The 18,061-nt window shown below is 44.5% G+C and overlaps 1 protein-coding gene across 5 annotated transcripts in view; it reads left to right on the top strand.

Moving 5' to 3' along the window:
* Window positions 1–18,061, top strand: part of BPIFC (BPI fold containing family C) — a 56,218-nt gene that overhangs the window by 18,493 nt on the left and 19,664 nt on the right. For 2 of the 5 annotated variants that reach the window (XM_067010056.1, XM_067010055.1), the window contains 11 exons: window positions 1,453–1,576; window positions 3,028–3,148; window positions 6,629–6,679; window positions 7,574–7,702; window positions 8,826–8,981; window positions 9,096–9,159; window positions 11,347–11,407; window positions 14,159–14,250; window positions 15,613–15,789; window positions 16,967–17,020; window positions 17,823–17,993. In XM_067010056.1, coding sequence (XP_066866157.1) covers window positions 1,453–1,576; window positions 3,028–3,148; window positions 6,629–6,679; window positions 7,574–7,702; window positions 8,826–8,981; window positions 9,096–9,159; window positions 11,347–11,407; window positions 14,159–14,250; window positions 15,613–15,789; window positions 16,967–17,020; window positions 17,823–17,993 — 1,200 coding nt within the window. Of the gene's footprint in view, window positions 1–1,452; window positions 1,577–3,027; window positions 3,149–6,628; window positions 6,680–7,573; window positions 7,703–8,825; window positions 8,982–9,095; window positions 9,160–11,346; window positions 11,408–14,158; window positions 14,251–15,612; window positions 15,790–16,966; window positions 17,021–17,822; window positions 17,994–18,061 lie in introns of those variants that run through there. The other 3 variants (XM_067010058.1, XM_059080393.2, XM_067010059.1) reach the window with 2 other exon arrangements.

Raw genomic sequence — 18,061 nt, 5'->3', positions numbered from 1 at the left:
GACGCGGGTTCGTGCCCCGGTCCGGGAGGATCCCACGTGCCGCGGAGCGGCTGGGCCCGTGAGCCGTGGCCGCTGAGCCTGCGTGTCCGGAGCCTGTGCTCCGCAACGGGAGAGGCTGCAGCGGTGAGAGGCCCGCGTACCGCAAAAAAAAAAAAAAAAAAAAAAAAAAAGATACCTGAAGAAAGCGAAAGGCCCGGCCATGTGGTTATCTAGAGGGTGACTCTGCCAGGCAGAGGGAACAAGAAGTGCAAAGACCTGGGGTACAGGCTGCTTAGAGTGATAGGAAAGATCAAGTCAGCCAGTGAGGCTCGGGCCAGGCAAACCAGGCATGTGTGCTAAGGAAGGTCAACGAAGAGGTAGAGGTGTGGGCAGGGCAGGGCCTTGCAGTTGGTGGAAGGGCTTTGGCTTTTATGCTGACTAAGATGGGGAACCACTGGAGGGTTTTAACGGGGAAGGGGGTAGGGGTGATGAGGTCTGACTTTCATTTTCAAAGGCCCACTCTGGTGTGGAGAATAGCCAGAAGCGGGCAAGGGAACCTGAGATACCAGTAAGGAGGCAGTTGTAAACATCTACATGAAATGATACTGGTTGGTGTAGTGGTTGGAGGGATAGTGGTGGAAGAGGTGAGCCTGCCTCCAAGTCCATCATGTGTCAAAATGGCCTGGTAAGGGGAGCTTTCACAGAGGGAACACTGGAGCTGGCCCTGGAGGATGCATTCACCAGACAGATGTGGGTATGTGACCCAGAGGCAGAGAGCCAGAGAAGAGATGTACGTGCATGTGTGTTTACATTGGGAGGGTTATAGAAAAAGCCCTCAATCATGAGAGAACTGACAAATTGAAGAATAGCAAATAGCTCCGTGTGGCCAGCTCAGAACACTACCACTTAGACAGGAGGAGAGATAGGAACTTGGAAGAAGTTTGGAGCCAGTTGTGAACGGCCTTGATTGCCATGCGAAGAGCTTAGACCTGTCTGTCCTGTGGGCCAAGGAGAGTCATCAAGGATCTTTAAGCAGATAAGTGGTTGCCTCACATCCACTGAGGCCACCTTTCCAAACTACTGACTCATTTGTTCTAAAACTCAAGAATTCCCCCATCCCACCCCCATTATCCTTCCCAAGGCATATGCAAATTGCTATATTTTTTGTAAGGTTCTTGTATTGCATTGCATTATATCTTACTGTGTTACAATCATCTGTGTGTGTATGTCTGATTCACCCACTATTCTGTGGGAAGCAAAGGTCAGGGGCCACACATAGGTCATCTCTACATCCTCAGCACCTAGAACACGTTCCGGTGTGTTCAGTAAATGATTACTGGATGGATGGATGGATGGATGGAGCAAGTTCTGGAAGTAAGCAATGAAAATGAGAAAGCCTAGAAATGCTAGATGGAATTGGCCAATGAAAAAGTTAAGAATAATAAAGGGAGTATAACTGTTGACTAATTGCAGATGTGTACAAAGATGGTCCAAGTCCTCTGGGGATGTGTCCTCCTGTGGAATCTCTACATCTCATCCGCTCAGACCATTTACCCTGGAATCAAGGCGAGGGCTACTCAGAGGGCTCTGGACTATGGTGAGTTGGATGCTTTCAGAAGCCAGGCGGTACTCACCTCCCAGGTGTAGTCTGTGACCCAAATCCAGAAGCTCAGATTGGTCTGTCTCACGACTGAGACAAGCTCTACAGTGGGGTGACCCAGAGCTACTAAGATGGCTGGGGGAAAAGTGTTGTCCGAAAAATGATCTCCTTAACAATAGGCATATCCAAACATAGTCACAGATTCATATTTTCCCTCTCTCTCTCCCCCGCACATGCATACACAATGAACATCTTAGAGCATATAAAGTACTTGGAACAGAATCTCACAATAGCAAATGCCCAACAAATATTACCTACTGTTATTTTCACATATGTGAACAGACACCTCCGCAGTTGCTAATGTCCCCATGTTACAGATGAAGAAAGTAAAGGACAGAGATTTTGTAACTTGCAGAGTCACACAGCTAGTAAGTGAGTGTTGCGATTCAAACCTAAGCTGTCCGCTAATGCCTTCAGTTCCATCGTTCCATCCTTTACATTCTGTCTTTACATCTCCATATTACAGTATTATTCACAGTATTATAGAGAATAGAATCTGCTCTTCTCAGTCTCCAAAAAGGATAGGATAAGTGGAAGTGAGCTTAAGCTGTAAAGGAAGGGGTAAAAGCAAAATTTCCTCCTTGAGAAGGTAAAAATGAAAAGATCATTCTTCGTTACTGTGTAAGTTACTTTTCTCAAGCTCTTTAATGTGGAAGAGGGCTCTATTTCTCCCCGAGCTCAGAGAAATGTGTTCTGTGGTGCTATTATATAAAGATGGGTTTATTCCAGGATTAAACAAAAGCAGTGGTTGCTAACCTTTTTGGAGTGCTGGGATCCGTTGAGAATCTGATTAAAATGTGAACCCTGAAAAATTTTCCCCTAAAACATGAGATAGATACACACACACATGACCCACTCACAATCTTTTATTAGAATTTCAGGGGGTTCGAGTGTTCCCAACAGCCCATGGACCTCCAGTCCAAAATTCCTGAACTTAAAGAATCTAGGAGGGAAAAAGGACAAAATGTGGAATAACTTTCTGGGACTGGCCATCAGGCATAGATTCTGGAGCCAAATTGCCCAGATTTGACTACTGGCCCCCCCAGTTCTTAGCTGTGTGACTTAGGCAAGAATTAACCTCTTTGAGGCTCAGTTTCTTCATCTGTGAAATTGGATAACGATGATACTTTGTACTTTTCCTGTAACACTGTCCTGTGTTAACATTCTCTCATGCTGTTAGCTCTGGGTTCTTGGACAATTTCACCAGCCTCTCTGAGGACCAGTGTTTTCTTCTGCAAAGTAGGGACAATAATAACCACCTTGTTAGAATCCTGTTTTCTCAGTATCTAAGAGCATGGCTTACTTAATAAATTTAACTTGTGTGTTTAATGATATCGTGCCATCATCATCTTTGTTATCAATAAACATTTTCTTTGGTTGCTTCACAGGCATTCAAGCTGGGATGGAGATGATTGAGCAAATGGTCAAGGAAAGAAAAATCCAAGATTTGAAAGGTTCTAAATCTCCTGAATTTCTGAAAATTTATTATGTGAACTACAATTTTATAAAGTAAGTAAAAGAGAAGAGCATTTTTAGCAGTGAAATTAATCTTTAAAATCTCAGGGTTGTGGATATGCCACCATGAGTCCTGGTGTAACACCAGGATGGAGTAGAAGTTAACCAACCTTTGGTGAAAGGCTTATCAGATAAATCACCCAAGAAAGAGGGGTCATGGAGCTGGCACGTGGTGTCTGGGTCAGAACGCGTGGGTCCAAGTCACATCTCTGCTGCACACTCGTTGTGTGCACCTGGCGAATCTGCTCAGAGACTCAGTGTCCTCTCCTCCTTCCTAAAATAAGAGTTATAATTCGATGCAGATGTCGGCTGTGGGCACCTTGCCCCCAGAATTCTAAATGAAATTATTGTTCATTCCATTGCTACCCCCACCCCCACAAACTTAGATGCGGAGTTCAATATCAGCCTCACAAACAAATCTGCTCTCACTACATCTTGTCTTATTTTGTAAAGTTTAGTCAAGACTTCAGAGGTCATAGGAGTGGATTACAAGGCACATAGCTTTCTGCCCTCTTGCTGTCTAGACCTCCTCCTCTTCTCTGGAGCAACGTCAGTTTCTTCCCCTGGTCTCATGCATAGCGGTTCCACTCACTCCTGGGTACCAAAGGATCATCCTAAATACTTTTCCAAGTAATTTTCCCACCAATAGACTTCTCTTCCTAAGAAGAATTCTGGTGGCAGCTATAATCTTTTCTACCATGTTACAGCAATAAAATCAAATGTCAGAATCAGTAAACAATAAAAAGCAGATGATGTAACAAATGTGAAGATACTTCATAAAACTGAAGCTGCTGAACACGGATTAGTTGATATACTTAGTGATAGCATAGACCATCAGTGTAAGAACAATGGAATTGCCACATTGATCCAGATCCTTGTTTCACCCAGCCAAGAGTTTCGAGATTATATTTATATTGTTACCCACCCTCTCAGATTGGGTGGGCACCGACTGGGTCCTTCTCACGCCAGATGAGTGAGACAAGGTTCGGCAAAGCAGAGCAGAAACTTTATTCGTTGATCAAGGAATGGAGAAGGGAGAGCTCGTGCTCTAAAGACACCTTCTCCCCATGGGAGGAATGTGGGAGACGTTTAAGGGGTAAGAGGCCAGTACATCATCAGAAACTGGGAAAAAGGGCAGAGATTTCCAAGAAAAGGGCTGCATGCACAGTCCCTTGCGCCCGGCACTCATTGTGTCTGGCAAAGTACAAGTCCCCTCTTTGGGTGAAGATCTTAGCACGGTGATGAGGCAAAGGCAACTTTTGGGCACTTCTAGGTTTCCTTGGCACAGACACTGCTCTTGCACTTAGGCTGGAACTGGTTCAGGGCGGACGACTGTAGAGTTTCCTTTGAGGTGTAACTGATAAACATCTTTGACAAGCATCAGGTGTTTTGGAACAAGAATAGAAATAGGTTAAAGCAGAGATCTTTCAGCTCCCTGGGGTATGTAGAGGTGATGGTACGAACTAGGAAAAATGATCAGCTGAATATAACAAAATTAGTGTGACTTAGATGAAATAGGGGTTCATTTTTGTCTCACAAATAATAAGCTCTGAAGAAAAATTGTACAGATGAACCTATTTGCAGGGAAGGAATAGAGACACAGACATAGGGAAAGGATGTGTGGACACAGTGGGGAGGATGAATTGGGAGATAGAGGTTGATATATGCGCACTGCCATGTGTAAAACAGATCGCTAGTGGGAACCTGCAGTATAGAGCAGGGAGCTCAGCTCGGTGCTCTACGGAGACCTAGATGGGAGGGATGGGATGGGTGGCGGGGGGAGGTTCAGGCAGGGTGGGGGTATATGTATACATAGAGCTGATTCACTTCGTTGTACAACAGAAACTAACACTACATTGTAAAGCAACTATACCCCCCCAAAAAAAAACAGTTGAAGAATCCTATTGAAGCCCCACAATTTCATCAGAATACAACTGTCTTGTATATTTCTGTTCCCCCATCCTTAACTCTGGCCTCTGGCTTCGTTTGCCTCATGGTCTAATATGACAGATACTCTAATTATAATATAGTCAGCCATTCAACAAGGATTTGTTGAGCACCTACTGTGTACTAAGGCTTTGTTCTAGGCATAGAGTATAGTGTAGTGAATGACACAGATACACCTTTAGTGTCCAGTGAGAGAGATGAACATTAAATATATATTCACAAATCTAATGATTTAATTACACTGATGATAATGCCACAGCAGAAAAATCCAGGGTGGTTCCTGTAATATAAAGTGAAGGTAAAGATGAGGAGAAACAGGTATTCCCATGCATTGCTAGTGGGAGCAGATAAACTGGTACAATAATTTCGGACCTGTGCTGTTCAAACAGGAGCTGCTAGCCTCGTGTCACTATTGAGCACTTGAGGTATGATTAGTGCAACTGAGTACTGGATTTTTAATTTTTTAAATTTCAGTTTTAATTTGAAAACTCACATGATTCAGTTACTGAAGAACTTTTAAGTCTGGAACAATTTGAGTATGTAAGTTTACTCTTTCAATTGACAATGTTATCAACTCTAAATACAGGTCAAGAATTTCTGACAAAAATGCAATATCTAGATTGAGGTACATCATGAATATAAAACACATACTGTATTTTGAAGGTTTATTTTTGAAAAAGGAAAATAAAATATCTCTAACAATTTTTATATTGATTACATGTTCAAATTATAATATTTCCCATTTTTAATGTGACTAGATAATGTTAAATTACATACATGGCTCACATTATATTTCTATTAGACAGTGCTATATTAGGAGGTGATTTTTAAGGATTTTTTTAGGCATGCTCTTTGACCCAACAATTCCACTTCTCAGCACCCTCTCTAAAGAAACATCTACACAAACAGCATATATGAGGATGTTCACTGTGGCACTGTTTATAATGCAGAAATACCGGAAACAACCTAGATGTCTACCCACAAAGCAATGATTTTTGTTAATCCGTAGCTTAGATTATTCTGCAGCAATTACGAAGAATGAGTTAGACCTATACGTATCAAAATGAAAATATTTCCAAGATACATTAATCTCTACCATCCTCTTTTCACAGTGATTCTCAGGATATTTGACAGAGAATAAGTAGGAAAGGATGCAGAAAAGAGGAAGTAACAAATAATCGTTTCTTACTGGCTATCACATTTAAAAATTTTCCCTAATCTTAGTTCATAACAGTGCTTTCTCCCGTGCAACAGTTATACACAGATGGCTTCATTTTGTCTTCTCAACCTTCCCACGAGTCACACTTCTTTTGAGTGACTGACTGAAAGAGGTTAAGTGCCTTGCCCAAGGTTGTACAGCTAGCACAAAACTTGGCTCCGAGCCGAGTGCCCTTTGCACAATGCACGAAGCACCATAGCCTCCTGGTTAAGAAGCCTGAAGACAGATTGAGGAGGCTTCCAGGTCTGGTTCTACCACTTATCTATGACTTCAGCCAAGTTTCTAATCTTCTCATCTCTGAATTGCAGATTGCAAAATCAGCAGCAGCCTCATAGGATTATGGTGAGAGTTAAAATGAGGTAACACATGTGCAGTGCTTACCCCAGTGTCTAGCAGGTAGTAATTGCTCAATAGATGGTCATAATAATAACTTAACATAATGCACGTGGCCATCTACCTATGTATGTTGCATGCCACCTACTGCCTCTAGTTACCTGTGTGACAGCTCAGGGAATCCTAGGGGGAGTTAATGCTCTAAAATAAGTTTATCAACTAGGGAAGATACTGTCCACATAGAGGGCATTTGGGAGGAAGGCATGCTGTTTATTGTCCTGATGATTTCGGGGTGGGGGAGGGACACGATTGGCATTTAGTTGGTACACATGCCAAATGTCCTGCAATTTGTACAACAGACCTCTACAAAAAAAGTTGTCCCATCCAAGATGTTAATGTTTCCCACATTGAGAAACACTGGAACAGCTGAAGGGAAAAATAATGATGGCAATGTTTTGTCTTTAAAGAAACTAAAGAAGTCGATTGATCGTTTGCAGATCTGTTCCTAAACTTGCTCATTTCTCCCCTCAGCTAGATACAAGGGGCTTCCTGCCAAGGGTGTGAGGGGAATTAGAAGGCAGTGCCCTGAGGCCGCACTGCATACCTAAGGGTCCTTCCTCTATAGCAGCAGTCCGCAACCTTTTTGGCACAAGGGACCCGTTTCCTGGGGAGCGATGCAGAGCGGCAGATGAAGCTTCGCTCGCTCGCTCGCCTGCCCCGCCACTCAACTCCCGCTGTGCGGCCCGGTTCCTAACAGGCTGTGGACCGGTACCGGTCCGTGGCCCGGGGGTTGGGGACCCCTGCTCTATAGGAATTCACAATTGCCCATCTTGGGAGTTCTACAACTGCATTTCCGATTTTGCCTTACTTAGAGATGTGCTGGCCGAGTTGCACTAACTCCTCTGTTTCCTGTTTTACAGCATAAAAATCAATGCCTTTTCACTTCCAAATACTTCACTAGCCTTTGTGCCTGGGGTGGGAATCAGGGCCCTGATCAACCACGGCACTGCCAACATCAGCACAGACTGGGAAATCAAGTCTCCACTTTTGTGAGTATTCCACTGAAAAGTCTACTGCTGTTCTGGGGAGCAAACGGAGCAAAAAATCAAAAGTAGATAAATTTGCCACTGTGTTTGACGTTAGGCTTCTTTCCCTCAGCGATTAACCATCTTTCTCAAGAGCATTTTTCCAGGAGAGATTTAAACCAGAATATCTCTATTGAGGGCAGGGAGGAGGGGGCTGAAAAGCATCCTTCCCTTAAAGGCAGAGCCACTGATCAACATGTCATTTAAGATTTCCTGGGACTTCCCTGGCAGTCCAGTGGTTAAGACTCCCTGCTTCCACTGCAGGGGGCGCGGGTTTGATCCCTGGTCAGAGAACTAAGATCCCACATGCCGTGAGCTGCGGCCAGAAAAAAAGATAAAAAGAAAGGATCAAATTCATGGTACGGTTACAAACCACCTACTATGTATAAGTCACTGTGTGGGGGTAATGTTTAGGCCTGCCTTCGTTGATGCCCCAGGATGACACATTCATTCATCCATTTGGTCATTCAGTATCCATTTATTGAGTGCCTACTGACTGTATCCATTTATAAATGGTACTGAGTACCATTCATCCCTGTCTCGAGAACTCCAGTCTCATAGACGGTAGCGATATAATATGTTACCCCGTAAGAAACGTCGATTCATGTATTATTCATTTCTTTGCTGACTCATCAACCATAGAGTGCTTACTCTGTGTCAGGCCTCGAGCTGAATCCTGGGGCGTGGAGATGAATAGCACCACTCCCTCAAGGAGTTCACAGATGGCATCTAAGTGTCACCTCCCCATCTATGCCCCTCCCAAATAAGGTGTGGCCACCTTGACCCCTATGTTCTTCCTCCAAACAAGCATCGTATGTGAATGGTGCCTAATACATGTTCAGCCATTATGGGGGCCAGCGCACTCAAGATGAAATAAACGCAAGGTTCCTAGAGCTGTCACCATTCACATATTTGTTACTTCATTTGTTCAGTAAATATTCACCCCTACCTGTTGTAGGTGCCAGGAATCCAGAGGTGATGAAGTTCCTGCCCTCCTGGGGCTTAGATTCTATGGTTAATCAGAGAAACAAGATCCATCTCCACCCCTGCCCAGGCTTGGGTAACCTTGCACTTCTTCTCTCAACAGCCAAGACACAGGAGGAGCTGACTTGTTTCTCTCTGGGGTCTACTTCACCGGTATAGTTGTCCTGGCCCAGGATGACTTTGGTCACCCAATCCTGAAGCTCCAAGACTGCTATGCCCAAGTGAGCCACAATGACCTCTCGTTTTCTGGAGAGCTCAGGTGAGTAAGAGCACCCTGGTGGACAGTGGACAGCCTGGAACTGGATTCTCACGTGGCACCTGGGGGCAGTTATGAACTGCCAGATATGATCCTGTGTAATCTTTTTTTTCCTAGTGTCCTATATAACTCCTTTGCTGAGCCCATGGAGAAACCCATTTTAAAGAACTTAAATAAAATGGTAAGTCTTTAGAGGTTATACAGCCATAGCAACATGCCGTCAGCAGCAGTTCTGCCATGCTTTGATTAACTTTTAGTCAATAAAACTTTCCTGAGCACCTACAGTGTGCTAAGCACCATCCAAGGCACTTTCACACACATTATCCTTTGCAACTTAATTGTAGTTTCTCAAGTGCCAGCTATGTGCCAAACATAACGGTAGGTGCTAGGGATGCAGAGATAAATAATACAGCATTCCCTCCCCCAAGTCCTCACCCCAGGGTGGGCAAACAATCAAAGAGTTCATTTATTGTGTACCTACTACATGCCCAGCACTCTAGGCTAGAGTCTGTTCAGGATATCGAAAAGGAATAAACTTATCTGTTTAGGAAAAACCAACTCAGACTTGTGAAACGGCAACTGAATAAGTATTTGAATTTCGTACATACTTACATGGTCATTAGCTTGGACTGAGGGGGTTCAGAGAACTGGAAAAATTAAGTGAATAGAGCCTAGGAGTATCCTGGGAGATATTTTTGGAGAGTGCAGGACTTGAACTGAGCCTTCAAATAAAGGTAGGAATTGAATAAGTAAGGAACGGGAAAGAAGAGAGAATATTCCCAGCCAAGTGAAACAGTATAAGTTAAGATGGCATCCAAGTATCTTGATGCCAGAAGTCAGTGTCCGAGGAAGGGAAAGATGGAATTGGCAATGTGCCCTGTTTCCATTCCTGACAATATCTTCCCTGAACGCTTTACCTACATTTCTGGGGAGACAAGGAGAGAGTTGAGGAGGATGGGAAAAGAAGGGAGATTCCTTTCTGGAAAAGAGGGGCAAGGATGGTGTCTGGCTGTCTCCAACCCCCTTGTGTTCAGTTCAGCACTTGGAAGGTAGTAGGTGCATAATGAATGTCAGTGAGGAAATCAACACACGTAGACATTAAGCAGCTTGTCTAACAAGGTGGTCCGGCTGGTCAGGGGACACTGAAGCTTCACAGCCTTTCCCAGTCCTTACCTGAAAGGTGCCGAGTGCCAGTGAATGTGCATATCAAAGAGTGCCTGGGAAATAGTGCTGTTGCCTTCAGGGACCCCACACTTGATCATTCCTTTGTTCAAAACAAGGCATGGTCCTTTGGCCTCGGACAAGAAGCCAATAGTTAAGTTTGCCTGGAGCTTGTATATGACTTAGAGATCATAGATGCTTTGCTTCTAGGGTTCCCTCTGTGCCACTAGAAAAGGCCAAGGGTGCTCAGACCACAGCTGTCTAGCCATGTCAGGCCAGATTTCAAATCCTACTGATCTAACTCCTGGCAACTCACTTACCCTCTTCAAGCTTCTGTTTTCCATCTGTAAATAGGGGCCAGTAGTGCCTGCCTCTCAGGACTGTAGGGAGGATGAAATGAGGTTGGCAACAGCTAACATTTACTGAACACTTACTATGAACTGGGCAATCTTACATGGATTGCCTCAATTCCTACTCACAATAACCTGACGCAGGAGATACAGCTATCATCCCCATGTTGCAGATGAGGAAACTGAGGCCAGAGAGTACAAGTAACCTGCCAGGGCGTTCAACCCCAGGCAGCCAGGCTCCTGAGCCTCTGCTAGTAACCACCACACTGAGTGCTCAGCACACGCCTGGCACATGGCATTGATCTTGATACTCTTCCTGCTTCCTACAGATGTGCTTGGGTCTGATTCAAAATTGATTTTCTAATTCCAAAAGGGGTTCTGGTCTAAATAGATCTCTGATCTAATGGGCTCTCCAAGCAGCCCAGCAAGGAAATAAAGGCCCTGCTCTAACTCTCCCTGGCAGGGCCTGGCACGCTGACAGCAGAGGTGGCAGGCAGGGGCATCCCTGCAGTCGGGAGAGGCTCAGCTGTGCAGGCAGCAGGTTCCCCAGGTGTTGTAGCACTAACATGGACTGGGGCACATGCCCTGTCACGCTACGGAGATGAAAGCCAAGGGCTTGTGCTTTTATGGGGCTGAGTGGGTGTGGTCCCGGTTGTTATGAAGTTGAGCCAGCATTCAATGGTATGCCACCCATACATACGGAACTTGAGGCCCATAGGCATCAACTAATTTAAGGGAAAGTCCAAAGGGAGAATGTCTCCTCACTGGAAGGCCTTTGTTGGGGTCTAGGCCCTTAAACAGTGGTTTCCAGTACAATGTGATAACCTGCATTTTTTTTTAATTCCTTTTATGGCCAGATCTGTCCCATTATCACAAGTGAGTTGGAAGCAGTGAATGCCAACCTCAGCATGCTGGAGGGTGAGTCCCAGAACTGTCTCTTCTGGGTGTTTCTCCTCCCACCTTCACACGCAGGTGCTCTCCAGGTGTGCTTGGCTCCAGCTCTCCCATCTGCTTTCCCGTCTGCAAACTAGCACCGCAGGAAGGTGCATGGGAGGACCTGCCCATGTGCAGGGCCCGCTCTTTTCTGCTGCTAACCAGCTTCACTGCAGGTGGGGGTGACTTCAGGAAACTAGATGCAAGGCAAAGAATTAAACTCTGGTGAGCCAGAATCCCAGCTCTGGCGCTAAATCCATCCTCTTCAGAATGTTGAATGCTCATCCTGACCAGTTATCCCCTGGTTCTAACCCCTTCAGTGGCTCCTATAGCTGCCTTCAGGGGCTCCTATAGCTGCCTTCAGAATCAAGTCCAAATACCTGAACATGGACTACAAGACCCACCTGCCGTGCCCTGGCTCCCTCTCACCTCTCTGGGGCTTCATCTTGCACCTTTATCTGCTCCAGCAATCAAACTGCTTCTAGCACCTCACACCTTGCCTCCAGTCATGCTGTCCTCTCTGCCTAGAAGAGCTTTCTCTTCCTCCCCTCCATCCATCTATTCACTTCAGAGATATTTCCGGAGCACCTATTTCTTTGCCAGCAGTGTGCTGAGCCCCGAGGGATACAGCTCCTTCTGCTCCCTACCCCGCAGCCATCCCTTATCCTGTTCACTCCTCTTTAGCTCTGAAGGCTCAGCCCAGGCATAGTCTCTCCCAAGAAATCCTACCTGACAGCCCGCACCCCAAAGTCCCGCCTCCTCAACGCTCACATGACACTTTGGGCGGATCTCTCTTTGCACTCCATCCACTTACGCCCCACCCCCGCCATGGTATGCTGAGCCCCTGTAATAGGCTGGGTGCTGTTCTTGGTGCTGGGGATGCAGCAGTAAGCCTGTGAGACAGAAATCCCTGCCCTCATGGGGCTAGTGAGAGGAGACAGCCAGCCAGCAAGATAATAAGTAAAATCTATGGTATCGTTGCGATAAGTGGTAAGAAGAAAAATAAAGCAGGGAAGGAGCTGACGAGGGGTTTTTGTTTAAAATAGCATGGCCAGGGGGCTTCCCTGGTGGCGCAGTGGTTGAGAATCTGCCTGCCAATGCAGGGGACGCGGGTTCGAGCCCTGGTCTGGGAAGATTCCACATGCCGCGGAGCGACTGGGCCCGTGAGCCACAACTACTGAGCCTGCGCGTCTGGAGCCTGTGCTCCGCAACGAGAGGCCGCAGTAGTGAGAGGCCCGCACACCGCGATGAGGAGCGGCCCCCGCTTGCCGCAACTAGAGAGAGCCCTCGCACAGAAACGAAGACCCAACACAGCCAAGAATAAATAAATTAATTTTTTAAAAAATAGCATGGCCAGGAAAGGCACCACTGAGCAGCTGGCATTAGAGTAAAGACCTGAAGTAGGGAGTAAGCCGCTCCTAGATCTGGATGAAGAACATTCCAGGCAGAGGAAACTGCAAGCTCAGAGGCCCATGTGGGAGCATGCCGAGCGCTCCCTCAGTGCTTCCAATAGTTTAATTTTCTTTCAAGCAGCTCTCTCATGTTTATTCTCCTTTAAAAGACTCTTGGAGGAACTTTGAGGAGTTGGAGGAACTCTGAGGAGTCCATGCCAAGAGCAGAGGGAAGGAGGGGAAAGCAGCAGGAGATGAGGTCAGAGAGTGGGAAAGCGGACCGCTGGATCTTCAGGGCTCTGTAGGTCATTACAAAGCCTGGCTCTTAGTCTGAGATGGGAAGTCTTGGGAGAGTTCTGAGCACAGCTTTCATGAACTGACTTATCCTTTACGGAGATCACTCTGGTTTCTGTCTATTCATAATAGGACAGGATTCAGGGCTGGAAGCAGGGAGACCACTTAAGAGGCTAGTGCAGTGACCCATACGAGCAAGGAAGGCAGTGACCTGGCTGGAGTGACGAAGATGGTGAGATATGTTCAGGTTTCGGATGTACCTGGGGGGTAGGGACAGTGGTATTTGCTGACACATTGAATGTGGGTCATGAGGGGAGTCAGGCATGAGCCCAGGGTTTACTCTGAGCAGCTAGAAAATTGGAAGAGTGGAATTACCGATACCAAGATGGGGAAGGCTATAAGACTATGTTTGTAGTAGGCCCTCTGGAGCTCAGTTACAGATCTGCTCTCGCTAGGCTGTATTATAATTTCCTGTTTATATGTCTGTCTCCTCCTCCAGACTGCGAGTTCATTGAGGGCAGTGATGTTGACTCTTCTCTGTGTTCCCAACACTGAGCACAGTGCCTAACTCACACTAGGTTCATAAATATTAGCTTGATAAAGGGATGAAAGGAGATGGTGGCTGTGCAGATGGATTGAGGAGTGGATGCAGATATAGATGAATAAAAAAGAACAGACTGGAGAGGTAGGGAAAGAGAAAGAAGATGTAGAAAAGCTGAAGAAAGAACCAGTGGAGGACTGCCATGTCCTAGGTTGCTGTGGGCAAATTTCTTTACTTCTGGGAGCATGCATAGAAGGCTATGTACCAAAATTTTACTGATGTTTCTCTCAGGGCAATGTGATAAAGAAGAGTTTTTACTTTCTTCTTTTGATTTATCTACTTTTCCTGGATTTTGAAAAGTGAGCAAGTATTATTTATGAAATAGGGTAATGGTTAATTTTTGTTTTAAATAATAGAGGATTAAAAATTTGTTCTGGATAAATATTAACCATGTGTTATACTATATATACCTTTAATAAATGTAAATTTTCTTTTTTCTTTGTTATTTAGTTTTAAGAAAGATTGACAACTACACTCTGCTGGATTATTCTCTAATCAGTTCTCCAGAAGTTACTGAGAATTACATTGATCTGAATTTGAAGGTAATTTTATCACCATCAGAGTCCTAAGCTTGGCTATCAATAGCCACTATTCAAGGAACAAATATTATGTGCAGAGGGAAATATAACTACATTCTCTTCCAATAGTTTAATTTTCTTTCAAGCAGTTCTCTCATGTTTATGCTCCTTTAAAAGACTCTTGAACATCTTCTTGACCGATAAATGATTGTTTGGATTGCACAGCATATGTCTGCCTTCTTCAAGAAAAGTATCGTGATGTCTCTGCCTCTGGGAGTAAGGCTTGAGACTAAGGGGCAGCAAGTAGGATAGTCTGCGTTTATTAGAGCTCAACAGATCAGTAGACTATAAATATTGATAGTTCTATTCCTAGCTCTCAGGTTAGTCGATCTAACTCCTCAGTTAGTTAGACTTGCTGAACTCTATCAGGGCCATTAACACATGATAATAGTGTTTGCTGGTTCTGGAAAAGTGATTAACTGTGCTTTTGTCCCAAACTTAATATAATTTATTTTTAATTTTTTAAAATTTATTTATTTATTTATTTATTTTGGTGAGCGGGGGCTACTCTTCGTTGAGGTGCACAGGCTTCTCATTGTGGTGGCTTCTCTTGTTGCGGAGCATGGGCTCTAGGCACGCGAGCTTCAGTAGCTGTGGCACGTGGGCTCAGTAGTTGTGGCTCGAAGGCTCTAGAGCGCAGGCTCCGTAGTTGTGGCACGCAGGCTTAGTTGCTCCGCGGCATGTGAGATCTTCCCGGACCAGGGCTCGAACCAGTGTCTCCTGCATTGGCAGGCGGATTCTTAACCACTGCGCCACCAGGGAAGCCCCCATTGGTGTCTTTTTTTTAATGTATGTTGGCTTATGTTTCAATTAGAGTCATTCAAAACAGTTAAATATTACACAAGACACCATTTTGTAATAACAGCCTATAGCTTATGAAGGCAGCAGTAAAAATACCACAAAAATGCTTTGAGCCTTTTAGAATCCTGGGTCCTTCTGAGTCTTTCTGTGATGCCCCAGATGCTCTGAAGTCACGGATTTTGAAGGTCAAAAGTTTGACGTCTCTACATGACACTTCAGGAACCATTCAGAGCTGTCCCCTCCAGCTACATTCACCTGCCTTCCCTTCTCTGAGAAGAGGACTAACAGGGAACTTCTCACTGGATTACACCCCAGGGTGGACAGACACACTCACATATGCTCAAGAAGTCATCAGAGCTCTGAAACATAGTCCCCAGTCAAAGAGTCAGAGGACTCGTGCTTTTTTCATCCCTACTGAGTTTCTGGAATATTCCTTATTCTGACTTGAGTGGGTCCACCTTCTTTAGTCCTGCACATTCAAGTCTTCCCCTGATAACACTGGTCTTTCCCTCTGTTTCCCCACAGGGCGTATTCTACCCCCTGGAAAACCTCACAGATCCACCCTTCTCATCAGTCCCTTTTGTGCTCCCGGAACACAGTGACTCTATGATCTACATTGGAATCTCCGAGTATTTCTTTAAATCTGCGTCCTATGCTTATTTTACAGCTGGGGCTTTCAACGTCACTCTCACCACAGAAGAGGTGAGGAGATGACAATCGACACCAACATTTAATCTCGTTATAAGTGTCCCATTATGGGGGTTTTTATGTCATAGTTTCTACTCCTGGGCCTTTGCAGACACTATCACTCCTAGCAGGACAATGAATGAAGGGATTGTGGAATGAATGTTGATACTAGTTGGGGAGTTGTTGGGTTTCCAGTTCTGCTAATTTCAGCTTTTTATGATACTGGGCCACTGTTCTTCTAAACTGATCTTCAGTGATACCAAGAAGCCCCTCCACTACTTATTACCTGTGACAAATACCTATGAAAATTTGGTAATTTCAATGTACTTATCTTCTCTGTGACAGATTTTCATCATTTGGAAAATGGGAATAATAATGTGCCATACTCATAGGGTTGCTGTGGGCATTAAAGAGGTTTAAATATACATAAAGCGTTCAGACCAATGCCTAGCACAGACTACGTGCTCTATAAGTGTTGACTATCATCATCATCATTATTATTTTATTATTTGTGTTATGCCAACATAAAGATTTCTCCTGTTAGTAATTACAGCTGACATCTACGATGACAAGTAAACAGCACAGATATTCATTGATACTCTTTGTCATGCTCCTCCCTTTTATAAAGAGAACTCTCTCTCCGACCAGTCAACTAACAACTTTTATTGAGCATCCCTTATGTATCTTTTCATTCTCTAGGCCTTAATTATACAAATAATTATAAATCTTGTGTTCAAAATGCTGGTGGCAACACCAGCTGCCATACAGTACTGAGAATTAGACACTTCTAGCTTAAGACTTGAAAACCATTCATACATGAAGATAAATTACATATGCATCGTATGTCTCAGTAACCTCTGAAAAAGAGGACAGTAACACAAGACATTGTTAACCACTGTAAAATGTTTACACATGGATCATACCCATATGATATACACTGTGTTCCTAAGGTTAAAAGGCCCTTACTCAAAAGCAATGTAACTTCCTGTGTGACCTAGGACAAATCACTTTACTTCTCTGGGCCTCAGATTTCCTGTGGTTGGGCTATAAAATAATCAGTCACCTTCAAACACTAGGCATTTTTGGTGCAACAGCTTCATGATTCATAAAAATTATAGGGAATGCTGCATTTTCCCTGAAAATACAACCCAGGTAAAAACCTTACAGTGACATGATGGTCTTCATTTTCCAGATTTTCAACCATTTGATTCACAACTCTCAAGGCTTTGGCAACATGCTCTCTTGGGTGAGTGCTCAGGGTTTGACTCCTTAATGGTGTATTTGGTTCCACTGAAATTACTTCCGGAAGACTTTTTGGTTCTTTATGTTCCTTTCTGGTCCAAGCTTGCATCCATATTTCCATTCTTAAGAGTTTTCCTTTTAATCAAATATCCACAAATATTAACTGAACAGTACAAGTTACTAGGAAAGACATTGTACACAGAATAAATTATTTGTCCCTTCCATAAGGTTCCACCACACTTTAAATAATTAGCTTAAATGGGCAAGGAAGGAATCATGCCACATTGTGACTTTAGTAAAACAACTATTAATATCATGCTGTCATGGGATCTGAGTATTGGACACAGTATATTGAAAGGCTCAGGTTTGCCCTGGAGGACAGAGAGATGCTCGTGTAGCATCCTGGGTTTAGAGCAAGGATCCTGAGTCAGACAGACCTAGATTTGAATCCCAGTTCTATAACTTACTCATCTGGAACCTTGAGAAAATTACTTAACCTCTCTGAGACTCACGTTCTTTAGTTGTGCAATGGGAATTCCGATAGAACCTGCCTCAGAGGGATTTTGTGGAGATTAGATGCAATAATACTGAAAGCCCTGACATGGTGCCTGACACACAGTATGTGTTCAATAAATGCCAGCTGTTATTATTATCATCTTGTTGTTATTGGTATAATTATTAAAGAGCTTTTTTCTGTTCTAACTGTACAATGTAAGATTTAATCACCACAGGCCACCCCAAATTTGTGATTTCCCCTCTTCAACTCACGACTCCCAATCTCTGTTTCTTTCCCTGAATGTGGGCAGATTGCAGAGCTGTACATCTTGTCCCAGCCCTTCATGGTACAGGTCTTGGCAACACAGCCTCCCGTGGTCAATTTATTACCGGGTAACTTCACCCTAGACATCCCTGCCTCCTTCGTGATACTCACCCAGTCCAAGAACTCGACTACGGAAACCATCGTTTCCATGGACTTTGTAAGTCTGCGGGGACAGGAGGGCAGCCTACGGATACCAGTCCTGTTCCTGCAGTAGACCGCTGACCA

The sequence above is a fragment of the Kogia breviceps genome, chromosome 12 (assembly GCF_026419965.1).
Source record: "Kogia breviceps isolate mKogBre1 chromosome 12, mKogBre1 haplotype 1, whole genome shotgun sequence".
NCBI lineage: Eukaryota > Metazoa > Chordata > Mammalia > Artiodactyla > Physeteridae > Kogia > Kogia breviceps.
This window is presented reverse-complemented; position numbering and strand designations above follow the sequence as displayed.